This window comes from Anolis sagrei, chromosome 2 (assembly GCF_037176765.1).
Source record: "Anolis sagrei isolate rAnoSag1 chromosome 2, rAnoSag1.mat, whole genome shotgun sequence".
NCBI lineage: Eukaryota > Metazoa > Chordata > Lepidosauria > Squamata > Dactyloidae > Anolis > Anolis sagrei.
The window spans coordinates 10,303,706-10,322,589 of NC_090022.1; the positions used below are offsets into that span (position 1 = coordinate 10,303,706).

The following is an 18,884-nucleotide window of genomic DNA, read 5'->3' on the forward strand; positions in this document are numbered from 1 at the left end:
TGGCAGAATGGGGTTGGACTGGATGGCCCATGAAGTCTCTTCCAACTCTTTGATTCTATGACTGTTTAAAAGCTTCCAAAGAAAGAGCCTCCACCACACTCCGGGGCAGAGAGTTCCACTGCTGAACGGCTCTCACAGTCAGGAAGTTCTTCCTAATGTTCAGATGGAATCTCCTTTCTTGTAGTTTGAAGCCATTATTCCTTGTCCTAGTCTCCAGGGAAGCGGAAAACAAGCTTGGTCCTCCACCACACTCCGGGGCAGAGAGTTCCACTGCTGAACGGCTCTCACAGTCAGGAAGTTCTTCCTCATGTTCAGGTGGAATCTCCTTTCTTGTATTTTGAAGCCATTGTTCCGCGTCCTAGTCTCCAGGGAAGCAGAAAACAAGCTTGCTCCCTCCTCCCTGTGGCTTCCTCTCACATATTTATACATGGCTATCATATCTCCTCTCAGCCTTCTCTTCAGGCTAAACATGCCCAGCTCCTTAAGCCGCTCCTCATAGGGCTTGTTCTCCAGACCCTTGATCATTTTAGTCTCCCTCCTCTGGACACATTCCAGCTTGTCAATCTCTCTCTTGAATTGTGGTGCCCTGAATTGGACACAATATTCCAGGTGTGGTCTAACCAAGGCGGAATAGAGCATGGGTCGCATGACTTCCCTAGATCTAGACGCTATGGCTCAGAGAACAAGCTTGCTCCCTCCTCCCTGTGGTTTCCTCTCACATATTTATACATGGCTCTTCTACTTCTCTCTACATCTGCATAGCTCAAGCCTGATCAAAATGTAACAGTATCCAAGAGTCCCAGGCTCAAACATCTCAGCGTGCATTGCTTGACGAATCAGTTTCATACGTCTTATTTTACAGTTGACAGACACACACTTGACCCTGGACTGAGACCTTCTTTCTCTGTTGTAGATTGAGGCTCTGCTTCTGCTCCCTGGATGGATGGATTAATGTCCAGTGGGGTTGGAGAGCAAGGGTTTGGCAGGGAGAGAAGATATCTTATTAATTATCCTATGAATAGGGAATGTTTCTTCCATGACTCAATCTCTGCCTTCACCTTCAGTCCTTTGGTTCCAGGGCTTTGGAGAGATGCACTTTCCCCCTCCTTAGAGTGTCATGCTGGGCAAGGAAGGGTTAAGGGCAGGGAGTGTGGTTCCCAGAGAGGCAGGAAGGAAGTGGTCCTCCTTATATCACCTTTCCTGTCCCTCTAGGAACCAAACTCCCTCCCCTTCACCCTTCCTAGCCTGGCTGGGAGAGGAGAGCTTGCCTCTTTGGCCTCCCCATGCTTCTTTCTCCTCCTCCTCCTCTTGGCCTCTCTCTTTCCTCCTTCTCCTCCTTCTTCTTGTGGTGAGCCTTCTTCCCATTCCTTCTCCAAAGGGCCAAAGGGAGGGTGAAGCCCAACACACCTGGAGGGAGGGACAAAGTGGGCACAGGCCTAGACTCACATGGGGTTGGGGGTCACCAGGTTCTCCAACTGAAGGATCTTTAGGAGGAGACACAAGCAGGCAGAGAAAGGCCAACCTACTAACCTACTGATAGAATCATAGAATCAAAGAGTTGGAAGAGACCTCATGGGCCATCCAGTCCAACCCCATTCTGCCAAGAAGCAGGAATATTGCATCCAAATCACCCCTGACAGATGGCCATCCAGCCTCTGTTTAAAAGCTTCCAAAGAAGGAGCCTCCACCACACTCCGGGGCAGAGAGTTCCACTGCTGAACGGCTCTCACAGTCAGGAAGTTCTTTCTCATGTTCAGATGGAATCTCCTCTCTTCTAGTCTGAAGCCATTGTTCCGTGTCCTAGTCTCCAAGGAAGCAGAAAACAAGCTTGCTCCCTCCTCTCTGTGGCTTCCTCTCACATATTTATACATGGCTATCATATCCCCTCTCATTATGATGTTGTTGTTCATTTGTTCAGTCGTCTCCGACTCTTTGTGACCTCATGGACCAGCCCACGCCAGAGCTCCCTGTCAGCCGTCACCACCCCCAGCTCCTTCAAGGTCAGTCCAGTCACTTCAAGGATGCCATCCATCCATCTTGCCCTTGGTCGGCCCCTCTTCCTTTTGCCTTCCACTTTCCCCAACATAATTGTCTTCTCCAGGCTTTGCTGTCTCCTCATGATGTGGCCAAAGGACTTCAACTTTGTCTCTAGTATCCTTCCCTCCAGTGAGCAGCCGGGCTTTATTTCCTGAAGGATGGACTGGTTGGATCTTCTCGCAGTCCAAGGCACTCTCAGGACTTTCCTCCAACACCACAGCTCAAAAGCATTGATCTTCCTTCGCTCAGACTTCCCTAAGGTCCAGCTCTCACATCCGTAGGTTACTACAGGGAATCTCATTATGATGATGATGATAATAATAATAATAATAATAAACTTTATTTATTTACATGAGGCCAAGCCCAAAGCAACAATTTCATAAAATAAAAACAAAATCAAAAACGCAAATTATAAACAATAATAAAGCAATTTCATAAAACAAAAGACATCATAGCAATATAAAATGCTGGGCTCGGCCTCCTTCCCTCCCAGGCTGGTCTCCTGACCCAGGCGGAGACACACTCCCTGACCAAGAAGAAGGGAAACAACCCCTTCCTAAGCTCTCCTCCTCGGAAGGAGATGGAGGGTGGCCTTGAGCCTTGGGCGCCATGGAGAGAAGGGGGCCTGGTGCAGAGGGGATGGGGGTCAGCACAAGGGAGCAACCGGGGATCCTTAGGAGGAGGGAGAGAGAGAGAGAGAGAGAGAGGCCCAGGGCGTTCCCCTCCCCACCCACTCACCTGCCTCTCTGAGTCCTCTTTTACCACCCTTGAGTGCTTAAATAATTCAGAGTTTCTGTTTGTCATCTTGATTTACAAATATTTTAGTTTAGTCGTATTATTTTTGTCTCTTGTTTTAAAGTCTCTTGATTCTTCTTTACACGAAAGGTTATGGATGATGAGGCATCAGCTGAAGGAATCACAGGGGGATTCAGTGTGGGCTGGGACTGAATGGGAGCTCAATGGGAGGCCAGGTGAGTCTGGAGGCTGAGAAGCAGAGGCCCCAGTGGAAGGAGGGCCCAGCATTACCTGGCTCTGAAGTAAATAAAGGGATTGTTTGTTTGTTTTTACGCTCCAAAAAAACAAAAAAAGCCTCATGAAACCTGTTGTCTAATTCTGCCTTTCTTTCTTAGAGGGAATGTGAGTGTTGCTTAAGCATTTTGGAGTAGAGCCTATTGAGGGATTTCTTTCCCTTGAGAGAAGAGGAAGGAAAAGCATCTTGGATACGGTTGGGTTCTTCATCAGAGTGACTCCAACATGGAGAGACCCAACTCACCTGGACCTGAAATAGGCAAGGCCCCTGAGACCAGTGGGGAATTCTGGGAAAGAACTACACAGGCTCACATCCAGCGCCAGCGCTTCAGGCATTCCTCCTTCCGAGAGGGCGAGGGACCCAGAGAGGTTTGCAGCCGCCTCCACTCTCTCTGCCGCCAGTGGCTGAAGCCAGAGCAACACACCAAGGCGGAGATGCTGGACCTGGTGATCCTGGAGCAGTTCCTGAGCCTCCTGCCCCCAGAGATGGGGAGCTGGGTCCGAGAGTGTGGGGCAGAGACCTCTTCCCAGGCGGTGGCCCTGGCGGAAGGCTTCCTCCTGAGTCGGGCAGAGGACGAGAAGCAGGACGGACAGGTGAGAGCATTGCCTCTTGGCTTCACTCACCTTGGGACTGATGGAGAGTTTAAACATACATCCTGCCTTCCTTCCAAGATGGGACCGATGTGAGGGAGAAGCCAGATTCTCCTCCCTCGGCCTCTTTTTCCACCTGTTCTGCCCCTCCTGCTCTCACCTCCATATCCATTGTGAGCTCAGTTGATGCTCTACTCAAATTAGATGACCCTGATCTTTCTCCATACTACTTCTGGAATTTTCTGTGCTCTTCTAGGCCCATACTAACAGCATTGAAGTCCTCCCTGATGTCTCTGAATCTGAGAAACCTCCATCAGAGACCACCCAGAGCCTCCATCAGAAGGAGCTCCACCAGGAAGGAGATGGGGCTGCAGCCTTGGAGGGTAAGAAGGAACCCTTTGGGTGTTTTGCTGTTTTATGCCTGTGTAACTTCCCCCTCAGGGGATTGTAAGAAATGCACAATCCATTTGAGCTAGAGAAGACATACATGTAGGATCATTTGGCCTTGAGATGAGTATATAGAATCATAGATTGAGCAGGAAGTTCTTCCTAATGTTCAGATGGAATCTCCTTTCTTGTAGTTTGAAGCCATTGTTCTGCGTTCTAGTCTCCAGGGAAGCAGAAAACAAGCTTGCTCCCTCCTCCCTGTGGCTTCCTCTCACATATTTATACATGGCTATCATGTCTCCTCTCAGTCCTCTTCTGAAGCTAAACATGTCCAGCTCCTTAAGCCACTCCTCATAGGGCTTGTTCTCCAGCCCCTTGATCATTATAGTCTTCCTCCTCTGGACACATTCCAGCTTGTCAATATCTTTCGTCAATTGTGGTGCCCAGAATTGGACACAATATTCCAGGTGTGGTCTGACCAAAGCGGAATAGAGGGGTAGCATGACTTCCTTAGATCTAGACACTATGCTCCTATTGATGCAGGCCAAAATCCCATTGGCTTTTTTTGCCGCCACATCACATTGTTGGCTCATGTTTAACTTGTTGTCCACGAGGACTCCAAGATCTTTTTCACACGTACTGCTCTCGAGCCAGGCATTGTCCCCCATTCTGTATCTTTGCATTTGGTTTTTCCTGCCAAAGTGGAGTATCTTGCATTTGTCACTGTTGAACTTCATTTTGTTAGTTTTGGCCAGTCATCTCTCTAATCTCTCAAGATTGTTTTGAATCCTGCTCCTGTCCTCTGGAGTGTTGGCTATCCCTCCCAATTTGGTGTCGTCTGCAAACTTGATGATCATGCCTTCTAGCCCTTCATCTAAGTCTTTAATAAAGATGTTGAACAGGACCGGGCCCAGGACGGAACCCTGCGGCACTCCACTCGTCACTTCTTTCCAGGATGAAGAGGAAGCATTAGTGAGCACTCTCTGTGTTCGTCCACTTAATCAATTACAGATCCACCTCACCGTAGTTTTGCCTAACCCACATTGGACTAGTTTCCTTGCCAGAAGGTCATGGGGGACCTTGTCGAAGGCCTTACTGAAATCCAGGTACGCTACATCCATGGCATTCCCCGCATCTACCCAGCTTGTAGCTCTATCGAAGAAAGAGATCAGATTAGTCTGGCATGACTTGTTTTTGATAAATCCATGTTGACTATTAGCGATGACCGCATTTGTTTCTAAGTGTTTGCAGCCCACTTCCTTAACAATCTTTTCCAGAATCTTGCCCGATATCGACGTGAGGCTAACCGGACGGTAGTTGTTTGGGTCATCCTTTTTTCCCTTCTTGAAGATTGGGACCACATTGGCCCTCCTCCAATCTGCTGGAACTTCTCCCGTTCTCCAAGAACTCTCAAAGATAGTTGCCAATGGTTCCGAAATGACTTCCGCTAGTTCCTTCAATACTCTGGGGTGTAGTTGATCTGGCCCTGGGGACTTGAACTCATTTAGAGCGGCCAGGTATTTCTGGATGACCTGTTTCCCAATTTGGAGTTGGATGTCCTCAAATCCCTCATCCACTCCATCTTGCTGAGGTTGAAGATGACTTTCTTTTTGTGAGAAGACCGAGGCAAAGAAGGGATTAAGTAGTTCTGCGTTTTCCCTACCCCCTGTCAGCATTGCCCCATCTTCTCCTCAAAGAGGCCCTATCGCCTCCTTGTTTTTCCTTTTTCTACTGACATAAGAATAGAATCCCTTTTTATTGTTTTTAATGTCCCTGGCAAGCCTGAGCTCGTTTTGTGCTTTAGCCTTGCGGACCTTTTCCCTACAGGAGTTGGGTAAGCATTTAATTGTAAAAGGTACAATTTCATTGTGATTTGCAGTTTTCTTTCTTGCAATACTTGTACATTAGCCTTAAGTTGGATCTGACTGAAAATTCAGCCCTTCAGTATGTTTCCAGGTAATACCCGAAGATAAGATGAGGCCTGAAACTGAAGTGGAAGACAAACTGACAACAGGGAGGAGGGAGCAAGCTTGTTTTCTGCTTCCTTGGAGACTAGGACGCGGAACAATGGCTTCAAACTACAAGAGAGGAGTTTCCATCTGAACATTAGGAAGAACTTCCTGACTGTGAGAGCCGTTCAGCAGTGGAACTCTCTGCCCCGGAGTGTGGTAGAGGCTCCTTCTTTGGAAGCTTTAAAGCAGAGGCTGGATGGGCATCTGTCAGGGGTGATTTGAATGCAATATTCCTGCTTCTTGGCAGAATGGGGTTGGACTGGATGGCCCATGAGGTCTCTTCCAACTCTTTGATTCTATGATTCTATGATTCTATGAAATGTGACATGTTCCTGGGCTGGAGAATGTTCCTGGTAACATCCTCATGGGTTTCTTTTCAAGACCCTAATTATAACCTCTGAGACATGTTTCTGTAATCAGCTTTCCACCCCTTGCTCTCTCTCTCTCTCCCAGGGGTTGGAATGATGTTGTTGCATCTTCCGCTTTGTGATGGAGTGGAACTGAATCAGGTAAGCAGAAGGATTCCTGGGAGGGGAGGAAGGGAGCTGCCTGGGGGGGTCATTTGGTGCAAGCTCAGTCATCAAACATCTTTTGAAACAGAAAAGATTGAACCAACATAAATGTAAATCATTTCAAAAGATTCTTGTAATTATTTTTCTTGATTTCCCTTATTTTTCTTTTCCACCAGCGGCCAATCGCCTTTGAGGACGTGGCTGTCCATTTCTCTTTGGAGGAGTGGGCTCTCCTGAATCCTGGTCAGAAAGCCTTGCATGGGCAGATCATGGAGGAGATTCATGGGATGGTGATCTCTCTTGGTAAGGCTCCCTCACGGATGGAGATTTCTATTTCCAAATGCAGGATCCCAGTCAGCAGTTCCTTAGTGGGAGCAATAACCGAAGTCATCTCAGTCACTGAGGGTCCTCAAGACAGGGCTTATGTGACAACATCTAACCTTTTTTATGTACTCAAAATTTATAATAAAAATATTTTTTTAAAAAAAGACAGGGCTTACGTTAGCAATACATGACAGATTGGTAATATACGGGTCCCTTCTGATACAGAGGACAATCTCCCTTCTTTTTCTCTCAGCTGATTTGCTATTTCAAGGTGGCATGTCTTAGAAACTATTACAGCTTCTCCTCTTGTCCTAAACCTCCTTTTGGAACCTTCTTTGGGCCTCAGGTGGGACTGTGGCTTTTATATTATACTTTCTTCATGGTCGATGTCTGTGTGATGACTTCCTGGACCTTTGAATATTCCACTCTCCCTGTAGAGATCGGAGAAGGGCATCCAGGAAAACTGAGAAAGCAAATGCAAATGATGCAAGTAGTTTTAAAACTTAAAACATACTGAGACAATTTAAGAGAATTACAGTATTTTAAAAAGAATTTAAACCAGGTACATGGAAGGGTTTTGGTAAAACCAATTAGACGCCCAAAACTTCATGAATAATAATGTATTGACTTGGTGCCTGAGCAACTGCAACGTTAGCACCAATTCTGACTCAAGTGGGAACGACATCCATAATTGGAATCAAAAACAAGCATACCACACACAATTGCCACATCTGGGCTCCCTGGAAAACCATAAAGAGTGATCACCCCATCTCTCTCTCTCTCTCTCTCCCGCATCCCTCCTCTCTATGAGAGTGTGTGTGAGAGAGAGGCAGGGAGAGGGAGGAAGCAAATAGACTGGAGAGAGGGACCGGAGAATGGATCATGAAAAAGAAAAAACTTTAGATACGCAGAAGTGGCTACACATCTAATTATCAGTGTGGTGTTCAACTGGAGAATGGATCAGGAAAAACAGTGGTATTCAAGTTTGGAAGAGGTTTCCTACATCACCCCCTTATGAAGCCTCCAAACCTCTTTCGGCAAGGAGGATTGAACGAAAAGCAGCCTCAAGTGGACTATCCGCATCCCGTCTGCTCCATTTGGCATTCAGCTCACCTGTTCCAACGTATCAACCTCAATAAACCATCATGGAGATTAAGATCTTCTGGGAGGCCCTACTCTCGGTCCTGTCTCCTTCGCAGGCACGACTGGTGGGGAAGAGAGACAGGGGCTTTTCAATGGTGGCTCATCAGCTGTGGAACTCCCACCCCAGTGATATTTGATCAACTCCTTCCCTTCTAGCCTTCCGTGAGAAAGTTAAATTAGGGCTATGGGACCAAGCTTTTGAAGAATAACTGCAGTGCAATAAATGAACATAGAATCTGTGTAATGACAATTGAAATATCCCTAGATGATGGCCCTATACCAGAGGTTGGGGGAGAGAAATAAAAAGGAGAGAACGATAGTGAAATGGGTGGTATCAAGGAAAGGTTTTAGCTAGAGAAAAAAAGGCAAGCATGTCAATATGAAGGGAAAAGGCATCTATTCCCCCAGAGAGAATGAGACAGAATAAAAAGCAAGGCTGGGAAGAGAAAAATGTATCATCTGGAGCATATGTTATTCATCTCTCCCTTAGGGGCTCCAGGCAGTCAAACAGTTTCCCTCTTTACTGAACAAGGGGTGGGGAGAGGACAGCTTTTATATCTAATTTTGCTCCATATCTATGTTGTTTTAAGGATTATTTCAATCACCTTCTTATACCATTTCCCTAGAGTCCTTATCACTCACACTGAAGAATGATTGTTTCTGTCCTTCTTCACAGCAGATATATGGAAAAAGAGCAATGTATTCACCAAACACAGGAATGGACACAACAGGGGCCATACAAAAAAGAAGCCATACCAATGCAAGGAATGTGGGGAATGTTTTGCTGACAGTTCAGCCTTGGTGAGCCACAAAAGACTCCACACAGGAGAGAAGCCATACCAATGCCAGGAGTGTGGGAAATGCTTTACTCAGAGTTCACACTTGGTGAGCCACAAAAGAATCCACACAGGAGAGAAACCATACCAATGCCAGGAGTGTGAGAAATGTTTTGCTCGCAGTTTTGCTTTGGTGAGGCATAAAAGAGTTCACACAGGAGAGAAGCCATATCATTGCCAGGAGTGTGGAAAATGTTTTGGTTCGAGTTCAGCCTTGGTGTGCCACAAAAGACTCCACACAGGAGAAAAGCCATACCAGTGTCAAGAGTGTGGGAAATATTTTGCTTACCGTTCAGACTTGGTGATGCACAAAAGACTTCACACTGGAGAGAAACCATACCAATGCCAGGAGTGTGGGAAATGTTTTGCTTGCAGTTCAAACTTGATAAAGCACAAAACACTCCACACAGGAGACAAGCCTTATGAATGCAGGGAGTGTGGGAAATGTTTTGCTGATAGTTCAGCCTTGGTGAGCCACAAAAGACTCCACACAGGAGAGAAGCCATACCAATGCCAGGTATGTGGGAAATGTTTTGCTCAGAGTTCACACTTGGTGAGCCACAAAAGAGTCCACACAGGAGAGAAGCCATACCAATGCCAGGAGTGTGGGAAATGTTTTGCTTGCAGTTCAAAGTTGTCAAAGCACAAAACACTCCACACAGGAGAGAAGCCATATCTATGCCAGGAGTGTGGGAAATGTTTTGCTTACAATACACAATTGTTAAGCCACAAAAGACACCACACAGGAGAGAAACCATACCAATGCCAGGAGTGTGGGAAGTGTTTTACTTACAGTTCAGCCTTGGTGTGTCACAAAAGACTCCACACTGGAGAGAAACCATACCAATGCCAGGAGTGTGGGAAGTGTTTTACTTACAGTTCAGCCTTGGTGTGTCACAAAAGACTCCACACAGGAGAGAAGCCATACCAATGCCAAGAGTGTGGGAAATGTTTTACTAACAGTTCACACTTGGTGAGGCATGAAAGACTTCACACTGGAGAGAAACCATACCAATGCCAGGAGTGTGGGAAATGTTTTCCTTGGAAGTCATCACTTCTGAAACACCAGAGCATCCATACAAGAAAGGAACCGTACAAATGCCAGGATTGTGGGAAATGTTTTACTCAGAATTCATCCTTTGTAAACCACCAGAGAACTTATACAGAAGAAAAACCATACAGATGCCCATCCAAAGAGCTGGTACGAAACTAATAAAATGTGTTGCAATAGAGAAATAATGAGTTCTGGACATTCTGGTGCTGTAGACTAAACATTCAACATTTCCCAGTGAACACATGTGATTCCCTTGGCTTCAAGTAGCATTTGGCTTGATGTTGGATTAATTTCTTAGACAACTTGTCAGAACATGGGTTTAAATGTGTAGTGAAATATTGCTTGTAGTTTAAACTGTGTGATGTAAGTAATGCAAGAGTTAAATGCATGGAGCTGTGATGTATTGCCAGAGCGGTTCCTGTGAAGACACCGGACGTTTGGAGATCTTATAAGCCAGGAATGCAGCGTCTGCTTCCAGTGATGTATGGCAAAGTGATCGGACATGATTTATTCTGCTCCTGTATATAGTTTATAGTGTAAATGTGCAATAAAAGATAAGTAAGCCGCTCCAGGCTTTGAAGCTGATTTAAGTAGCATGCTTTGTTTATTTCCATTCTGCTTTCCAAGCAGATGCTGGAAAGTCAAGAAGATTGAGATAAGAGAGGTAGTTTATCTCAATTATCCAATACGACTCTCTTCTTGGGTTTGAACTCCTGTTCATTTTTTGTTTTGGTTTGTTTGAGTTGGGACTGTTTTGGAGAATTCTTTTGCTTCTCTGGACACCGGTATCACCGTGGGACTGGACTGTCTTTCCTCTGGTCAGCCTTTGTGGTAAACATTAGATTTCAAACTAGATGCTTTGAGAAGTTTGGTAGATTCCCCTTTCTTGTCATTTAAATTCCTAAAGTGAGGTCCTGTTCTTGGAGCAGCAGAAAGCCAGCTCCCTGTGACAATCATTCAGAGGGTTACATTTGATTGTCATGTTACTTAATTTAAAAACAACAACATGTAATTCTGCCACTGTTATGAAATGTAATGTAAATATCTGATATGCATGATGGATTTTCATGGTTACAAAGTGAACGTAATTAAAGAATGGTGATTAATCACGAAAATAATATATTTGGGGGAGTATAGTCAATGGATGATGGCCCGACCTAACTGTCCGAACGCATCTCCTCCTATGAACCAGTTAGGACGTTAAGATCATCTGGGGAGGCCCTGCTCTTGGTCCCGCCGGCTTCACAAGCCCGCCTGGCAGGGACGAGAGACAGGGCCTTCTCAGTAGTGGCCCCCCAGCTGTGGAACGCCCTTCCTACACACATTAGATCGGCCCTCTCCTTATTGGCATTCAGGAAGAGAGTGAAGACCTGGCTCTTCAAACAGGCTTTCAACTAAGCAGTGCAATTGATTGATTACTGGAATATGGATTAATGGACAACGAGATCGGATTCTGATTCTATTGATGAGATGTGATGGATTGTTGTTTTCCTGTATTGTTGTATTGATGTCCTGATGTTAACTAATTGATATTACTGTTTTAAATGACTAATGATTTTGTACTGTATTGTTGATACTGGTTGTTAACAGCTCTGAGTCGCCGTTGGCTGAGAAGAGCGGTATACAAGTGAAGTAAGTAAGTAAATAAATAATAAATTTGCAGTACCTTCAACCGATTCAGCTCTGACTTCCACAGACCACTGAGACCCCCACAAATTACAGAGCTGGACCAAACTTGGTATACAGAACACCTATGACCAACAGAGAAGTTTGGGAATACTTGAGAAGTTTGGGGAAAATACACCCAGCCATTAGGGAGTTGCAGTTGCACCTGTGATCAAAAAACCATTCTGAACTAAACCAACAATGCAATTTCCATGAACAAAGGAAAATATTGAAGAGGTTTGGGGAAAACAGACCCAGATATTTGGGAGCTGTAGTTGCACCTGCAATCAAAAAGCATGCTGAACGGAACCAAAAATGGAATTGAACCAAGCTATATATTCCATAAACCCCTGCTCAGGGTTATGTCGGTTTGTTGGCAGATTACTGCAATTGTCATTCTTTCCAGTTGGAATAGAAAATAAACCTCACACAGTTTACTTTTTTCCACTTCTCCTTAGCAACATTTAATTACAGTCCAGCGAGCAGGTAGTTAGTCATTGCAGGCCTTAATATTATACTGGTGCTTCCAAAATTATTAACTCCATCCATACATCCTTCCAATCTACTCATTCATACCCACACATCATTATATCAAATGCACATTTCTCAAATCTGCATATTAACTATCTTATGAATACAGAATTTTTCTTTTCTTTTTATAATAATAATTTTTATTGATTTATCACAATTGCTACATTTGTTATACATTTGTTATTACTGTTACATTTTGTACAACACACTCTTTAACATGTTATTTTATTGTTTTACTTAAGCATTTTTCCCCTTTTTATTTTCACCACCGTACTCCCCTCCACCCGTCTCAAGCCACAATTTTTACATATCATCTGTCCAAAATCTCATTTCTTCTTGTGATGGTAACTTTCCTTCCTTGTTTTTTAAACCATTTACAACAAATTTTCCCCATACACCATCAAAGTCACTTTGTTTCCATATACCTTTTGTAATCTTTAATATACATGTCAGCTTATCGCTTATTGCTAATTTCCATGCTTCCTTATACCACTCCTCTATTTGTATATTCATTTCTTTTTTCCAGTTCCTTGCTATGAGCAGTCTTGCTATTGTTAATAGGTTTGTTATCGCTTCTTTATCCTCCTTTTTCAATTGCTTATTATTATGTAATGATAATAAAGCTATACTAGGACTTTTATCAATTTTCATATTCATTATATCTTCTATTTCTCTAAATACTTTCTCCCAAAAGTTATTTACATATTTACATTGCCACCACATATGTATATATGTTCCTGGTTCTTGACACCCTCTCCAACAATTTTTTGAATTATTTTTATTCATATATGCTAATCTTACTGGTGTCAGATACCACTTCCATATTAACTTGTAATAATTTTCTTTAACCTGTATTGATAGATTTTTTAAATATCTTTGTCCCCATAATTGTTGCCACTCTGTTTCACTTATTTTTATCCCTAAATCTTCTTCCCAAATCTCTTTAAGGGTATTATTTTTTATTTTTTCCTCCTTCATTTCAATTAATATCTTATAAATTTTACTAATTATACCTCTCAATGTATTGTCGAAGGCTTTCATGGCTGGAATCACTAGGTTCTTGTGGGTTTTTTCGGGCTATAGAGCCATGTTCTAGAAGCATTTCTCCTGACGTTTTGCCTGCATCTATGGCAAGCATCCTCAGAGGTAGTGAGGTCTGTTGGAATTAGGACAATGGGTTTATATATCTGTGGAATGGCTGGGGTGGGGCAAAGAGCTGTTCTCTGCTGGAGCTAGGTGTGAATGTTTCAACTGATCACCTTCATTAGCATTTGAAGGTCTGCCTAAGCCTGGGAAAATCTCTTGCTGGGAGGTGTTAATCTGTGCCTGGTTGTTTCCTCTCTGTTGTTTTGCTGTTGTAATTTTAGAATTTTTTAATACTGGTAACCAGATTTTGTTCATTTTCATGGTCTCTTCCTTTCTGTTCACCATGGAAAAAGAAAATGAAGGAACACTGCCTTTTCTAGATGTCCTAGTCATCCGCAAACCAGATAAACAATTGGGTCACACTGTCTACAGAAAACCCACACACACAGATAGATATCTACATAAAAACTCCAACCATCACCCAAGTCAAAAAGGAAGCACCATTAAAGCCTTGGCAGACCGTGCAAAAAGAATCTGCGAAGCCCACCTCCTCCAAGATGAACTGAACCACCTCAACTGGGCTCTACAGGCCAATGGAGACTCCACCTCAGACATCAGAAGAGCTGCAAGACCACCGAGAACAAGCATGAGAGTCAAGATGAAGATCCACCCGGAGGAAAAGTGTTCCTGCCATACATCAAGGGAACCACTGACCGCATAGGGAAGCAGATGAGGAAACACAACATACAAACAATCTACAAAACCACCAAGAAAATCCAACCAATGCTTCGTTCAGCAAAGGACAAGAGGGATCCTCTCACCTCTGCAGGAGTCTACCGTATACCATGCAGCTGTGGACAAGTCTACATAGGGACCACCAAACGCAGCAGCATTGTCCAGACACGAATCAAGGAACACGAAAGGCACTGCAGACTACTTCAACCAGAGAAGTCAGCCATAGCAGAGCACCTGATGAAGCAGCCTGGACACAGCATATTATTTGAGAACACAGAAATGCTGGACCACTCCAACAACCACCATGTCAGACTACACAGAGAAGCCACTGAAATACACAAGCATGTGGACAATTTCAACAGAGAGGAGGAAACCATGAAAATGAACAAAATCTGTCTACCAGTATTTAAAAAACTCTAAAATTAGAACAGCACAACAACAGAGAGGAAACAAACAAAGACATCTAATCACCTCTCAACAAAAGATTGCTCTAGGCACTGTCAGGCCATTATATGCAACAGAGAGGAAACAACCAGGCACAGATTAACACCTCCCAGCAAGAGATTTTCCCAGGCTCAGGCAGGCCTTCAAATGCTAATGAAGGTGATCAGCTGAAACATTCACACCTAACTGCAGCAGGGAAGAGCTCCTTGCCCCACCCTGGCCATTCCACAGATATATAAACCCATTGTCCTATTTCCAACAGACCTCACTACCTCTTAGGATGCTTGCCAGAGATGCAGGCGAAACGTCAGGAGAAATGCCTCTAGAACATGGCCCTACACCCCGAAAAAACCCACAAGAACCTATACCTCTCAAGTTTTCATGTTCTTCTACAGCCCTTCCCTTCTGTATTATTTGTTCAAATTGGTTACAGAATTTTTCTTCCATGACTGTGCCATCGTCTTCAGTCCTTTGGTTCCAGGGCTTTGGAGAGATGCTCTTTTTGCCTCCTTGCAGTGTAATGCTGGGCAAGGAAGGGTTAAGGGGAGGGAGGGTGGTTCCTAGAGAGGCAGGAAGGAAGTGGGCCTCCTTATACTGACTTTCCTGCTCTTCTAGGAACCAAATTCCCTCCTCTTAACCCTTCCTTGCCCAGCTGGGAGAGGGGAATTTGCCCTCTCTGCCTCTCCTTTCACCTCCTCCTCCTCTTAGCCTATCTCTTTCATCTCTTCCATCCTTATCCTTCTACTCCTCCTTCTCCTTCTGGTGAGTCTTCTTCCCAGACCTTCTCCAAAGGGTCGAAGAGGGGCTGAAGCCCAAAACACCTGGAGGGAGGGCTGGTGTGGGCCCAGGTCTGGACTAACATGGGATTGGGGGCCATCAGATTCTCCAACTGGGGGATCCTTGGGAGGAGAGAGAAGCAGGCAGAGGGAGGCCAAGGGCTTTCCCCTGCCAACCCACCCACCTGCCTGGTCCCTCTTTTTCCCCATTTGAGTTTGTATTACGCATTTCAAAGGAAAATATGTTTTCCACACAAAATAAAAAAGGAGGACAAAGAAGGGGAGAGGGTTGCAGAGCCCTGATTAGTAGATTAGGTAAAGGTAGTCCCCTGACATTAAGTCCAGTCATGTCTGACTCTGGGGTGTGGTGCTCATCTCAATTTCTAAGCCGAAGAGCCAGCGTTGTCCGTAGACACCTCCAAGGTCATATGGCTGGCATGACTGCATGGAGCGCAGTTACCTTCCCACCGGAGCGGTACCTATTGATCTACTCACATTTGCATGTTTTCAAACTGCTAGGTTGGCAGAAGCTAGGGCTGACAGCGGAAGCTCACGCCGCTCCCCGGGATCAAACCTGCGACCTTTCGATCAACAAGCTCAGCAGCTCAGTGCTTTAACCCACTGTGCCACCAGGGGCTCTGATTAGTAGATTAGGATTGTATAAATGTCTACTGTGTCCCTGAGGAAGAGGAAGGGGACGGAGCGGGGAAGAGAATCCTTAGATTTGTTACAGTTACTACATCGCTATCTTTAGATTTGTTACAGTTATTACAGCTATATCTTTAGATTTGTTACAGTTATCACATCTATATATTTAGATTTGTTACAGTTATTACATCTATATCCAAGCACTATGATGATACACATCGTCTAAAGTTTTGGAAGTTCCAAATGTCCTCTACAACAGGAAAGAATGCATTCTCGTCTTTAGTATTTGATTCCATTGATTCCCCGATTCTTGTCTACCCCTCTTGCTCTTCCTCTCTCCTCTTGCAGAGCAGACGCATGTGCATATACCTCCTCTGCAAGAGCATCTCGGATCCAATTTGCTTCCTCATCTAACGGTGGTTCCAACATGGAGAGACCCAACTCACCTGGATTTGAAGCAGGACTTGGGAGCAGTGGAGCATTCTGGGAAAGAACTACGCAGACGTCCCTGAATGCGCACCCACAGCGCCAGCGCTTCAGGCACTCCTCCTTCCGAGAGGGCGAGGGACCCAGAGAGGTTTGCAGCCGCCTCCACTCTCTCTGCCGCCAGTGGCTGAAGCCAGAGCAACACACCAAGGCGGAGATGCTGGACCTGGTGATCCTGGATCAGTTCCTGAGCATCCTGCCCCCAGAGATGGGGAGCTGGGTCCGAGAGTGTGGGGCAGAGACCTCTTCCCAGGCGGTGGCCCTGGCGGAAGGCTTCCTCCTGAGTCGGGCAGAGGACGAGAAGCAGGAAGGACAGGTGAGAGCCTTGCCTTTTGGGTTCCCTCACATTGGGACTGATGGATAGCTTAAAGGTACATCCTTCCTTCCTTCCAAGATGGGACCAATGTGAGGGAGAAGCCAGACTCTGCTCCCTCGGCCTCTTTTCCCACCTGCTCTGCCCCTCCTGCTCTCACCTCCGTATCCACTGTAAACTCAGTTACTCCTCTACTCAAATATATTGACCCCAGATATTACATTGAATGTGATGGGAGTGAAAATATGGCCAATCTCAGAATGCAGTTTCTGCACAATTGGAGGGAGCAGGGTAACTCATTTTCTAAATTCTCTCCATGCTACTTCTTGAATACTTTGTGCTCTTTCAGGCCCAAAATAACTGCATTGAAGCCCACCCTGCTGTCGCTGCATCAGAGAAATCTCCACCAGACATCACCCAGAGTCTCCCGCAGAAGGAGTTCAAACAGGAAGATGGGGCTGCAGCCTTAGAGGGTAGGAAGGAACCCCTCTGAGAGTATTGGTGTTTTATGTAAATTCTCCTCTAGGGGAATTGTAGCACATCCGCAATCAGTTGCTAGAGAATCATTTGGCCTTAAGGTAAGTATATAAGTAGGCATTTGGTTGCAAAACGTGTAATTCCAGTGTGATTTGGAGTTGGGCCGGAGGTTTAGCACACCTGGTAAATCATCAGCAATTATAAGATCTATCAACCAAAAGGTTGCAAGTTCGAAGCCTCGGGTTGTCGTGAGCTGCCAACTGTCAGCCTGCTCATTGTTTACCTAAGCAATTTGAAAACAGCTTTAGCTGTGATTAGAGAAAAGCGGGGGAGAATTTAAGAAAAAAGATCATAAAATGCTGGGCGAACAAAAGGAAGGAGGAAGTCCTGATGGCTCTTCGTCCTAGAGGATGGAGCAACAGCACCCCCTGGACTCGAGAGCATCCTTCCATGGCACCAAAAATAGCTGGACACTGAGTCGAAACAAACCACCTCCTTCTGCTCTGTCTGTGTATTGTCTATACAAAGCAGCATTGAATGTTTGCCGTGTATGTGTGATCTGCCGAGTCCCCTTTGGGGTGAGAAGGGCGGAATATAAATAAATTATTATTATTATTATTATTATTATTATTATTATTATTATTATATTTTACATTTGCATACTGTAGGGTGCGACTGAGATATCAGTCATACGGTATGTTCCCAGGTGAAACCTGAATCTAAGATGAGCCCTGAAACTGAGTTGGAAGACAAACAGACAACAAAAAATAACTTTAGTCAATTGCAGTACCAAGCCCAGTATTCGTTTCAATTCAGCCAGCTGACAGCACTGAGATAAAAAGTCCTAAACTCCAAAATGTTACATATTCCTCGGCTAGAGAATGCTCCTGTGTTTTTAGGGTAATTTCCTCATAGGTTTCTTTTCAGGACAGCGACTGTCAACTCTGAGAAATGTTTATGTGTTCAGCTTTCCACCCCTTGCTCTCTCTTTCCTAGAGGCTGGAATGATGTTGTTGCTGAATCCTCAGTCGTTTCTTCCCCTTTGTGATGGAGTGGAACTGAATCAGGTAAGCAGAAGGATTCCTGGGAGAGGAGGAAGGGAGATGCCTGGGGGTCATTTCTTCAAGTCTTCATCATCAAACATCTCTTGAAACAGAAAAGACTGAATGCATTTTCTTAGAAGTGAGATACAGAAGGCAATATTGCAAGCAGTGCCAACAAGGAGCAGGGAAATTAAGAGAAGTCTAAAGAAACCAGAATGACTAAAGAATGTTCAACTGAGCTAAGATTGGAATGCTAGGGAAAAGGTAGAATGTTGCTTCTTCCAAAAGGGAATCGGTATTCTACTTGAACGAGATGGAGCAGATGAAGAAATAGGGGAAATGCGACCCAAAATAGGTAAAGAAGTTGTCCAGGGCCACATGAACTACATCCAAGAGAGTTGTTGTAGGTTTTTTCAGGCTATATGGCCATGTTCTAGAGGCATTCTCTCCTGACGTTTCGCCTGCATCTATGGCAAGCATCCTCAGAGGTAGTGAGGTCTCACTACCTCTGAGGATGCTTGCCATAGATGCAGGTGAAACATCAGGAGACAATGCCTCTAGAACAGTGGTTCTCAACCTGTGGGTCCCCAGATGTTTTTGGCCTTCAACTCCCAGAGATCCTAACAGCTGGTAAACTGGCTGGGATTTCTGGGAGTTGTAGGCCAAAAACATCTGGGGACCCCAGGTTGAGAAGCACTGCTCTAGAACATGACCATATAGCCATATAGCCTCTAGAACATGACCATAAAACCTAC

General features: G+C 44.9%; 2 protein-coding genes across 2 annotated transcripts in view; one reads left to right on the forward strand and one right to left on the reverse strand.

The window, feature by feature from the left end:
• Positions 1–18,884, reverse strand: part of LOC132765774 (zinc finger protein 850-like) — a 1,095,673-nt gene that overhangs the window by 724,386 nt on the left and 352,403 nt on the right. The window lies entirely within an intron of this gene.
• The window catches only part of LOC137094779 (zinc finger protein 208-like), a 208,478-nt gene that overhangs the window by 184,575 nt on the left and 5,019 nt on the right, over positions 1–18,884 (forward strand). The window contains exons 8-11 of the mRNA XM_067465594.1: positions 8,712–10,080; positions 16,159–16,612; positions 16,959–17,082; positions 18,083–18,153. Coding sequence (XP_067321695.1) covers positions 8,712–10,080; positions 16,159–16,612; positions 16,959–17,082; positions 18,083–18,153 — 2,018 coding nt within the window. The remainder of the gene's footprint in view (positions 1–8,711; positions 10,081–16,158; positions 16,613–16,958; positions 17,083–18,082; positions 18,154–18,884) is intronic.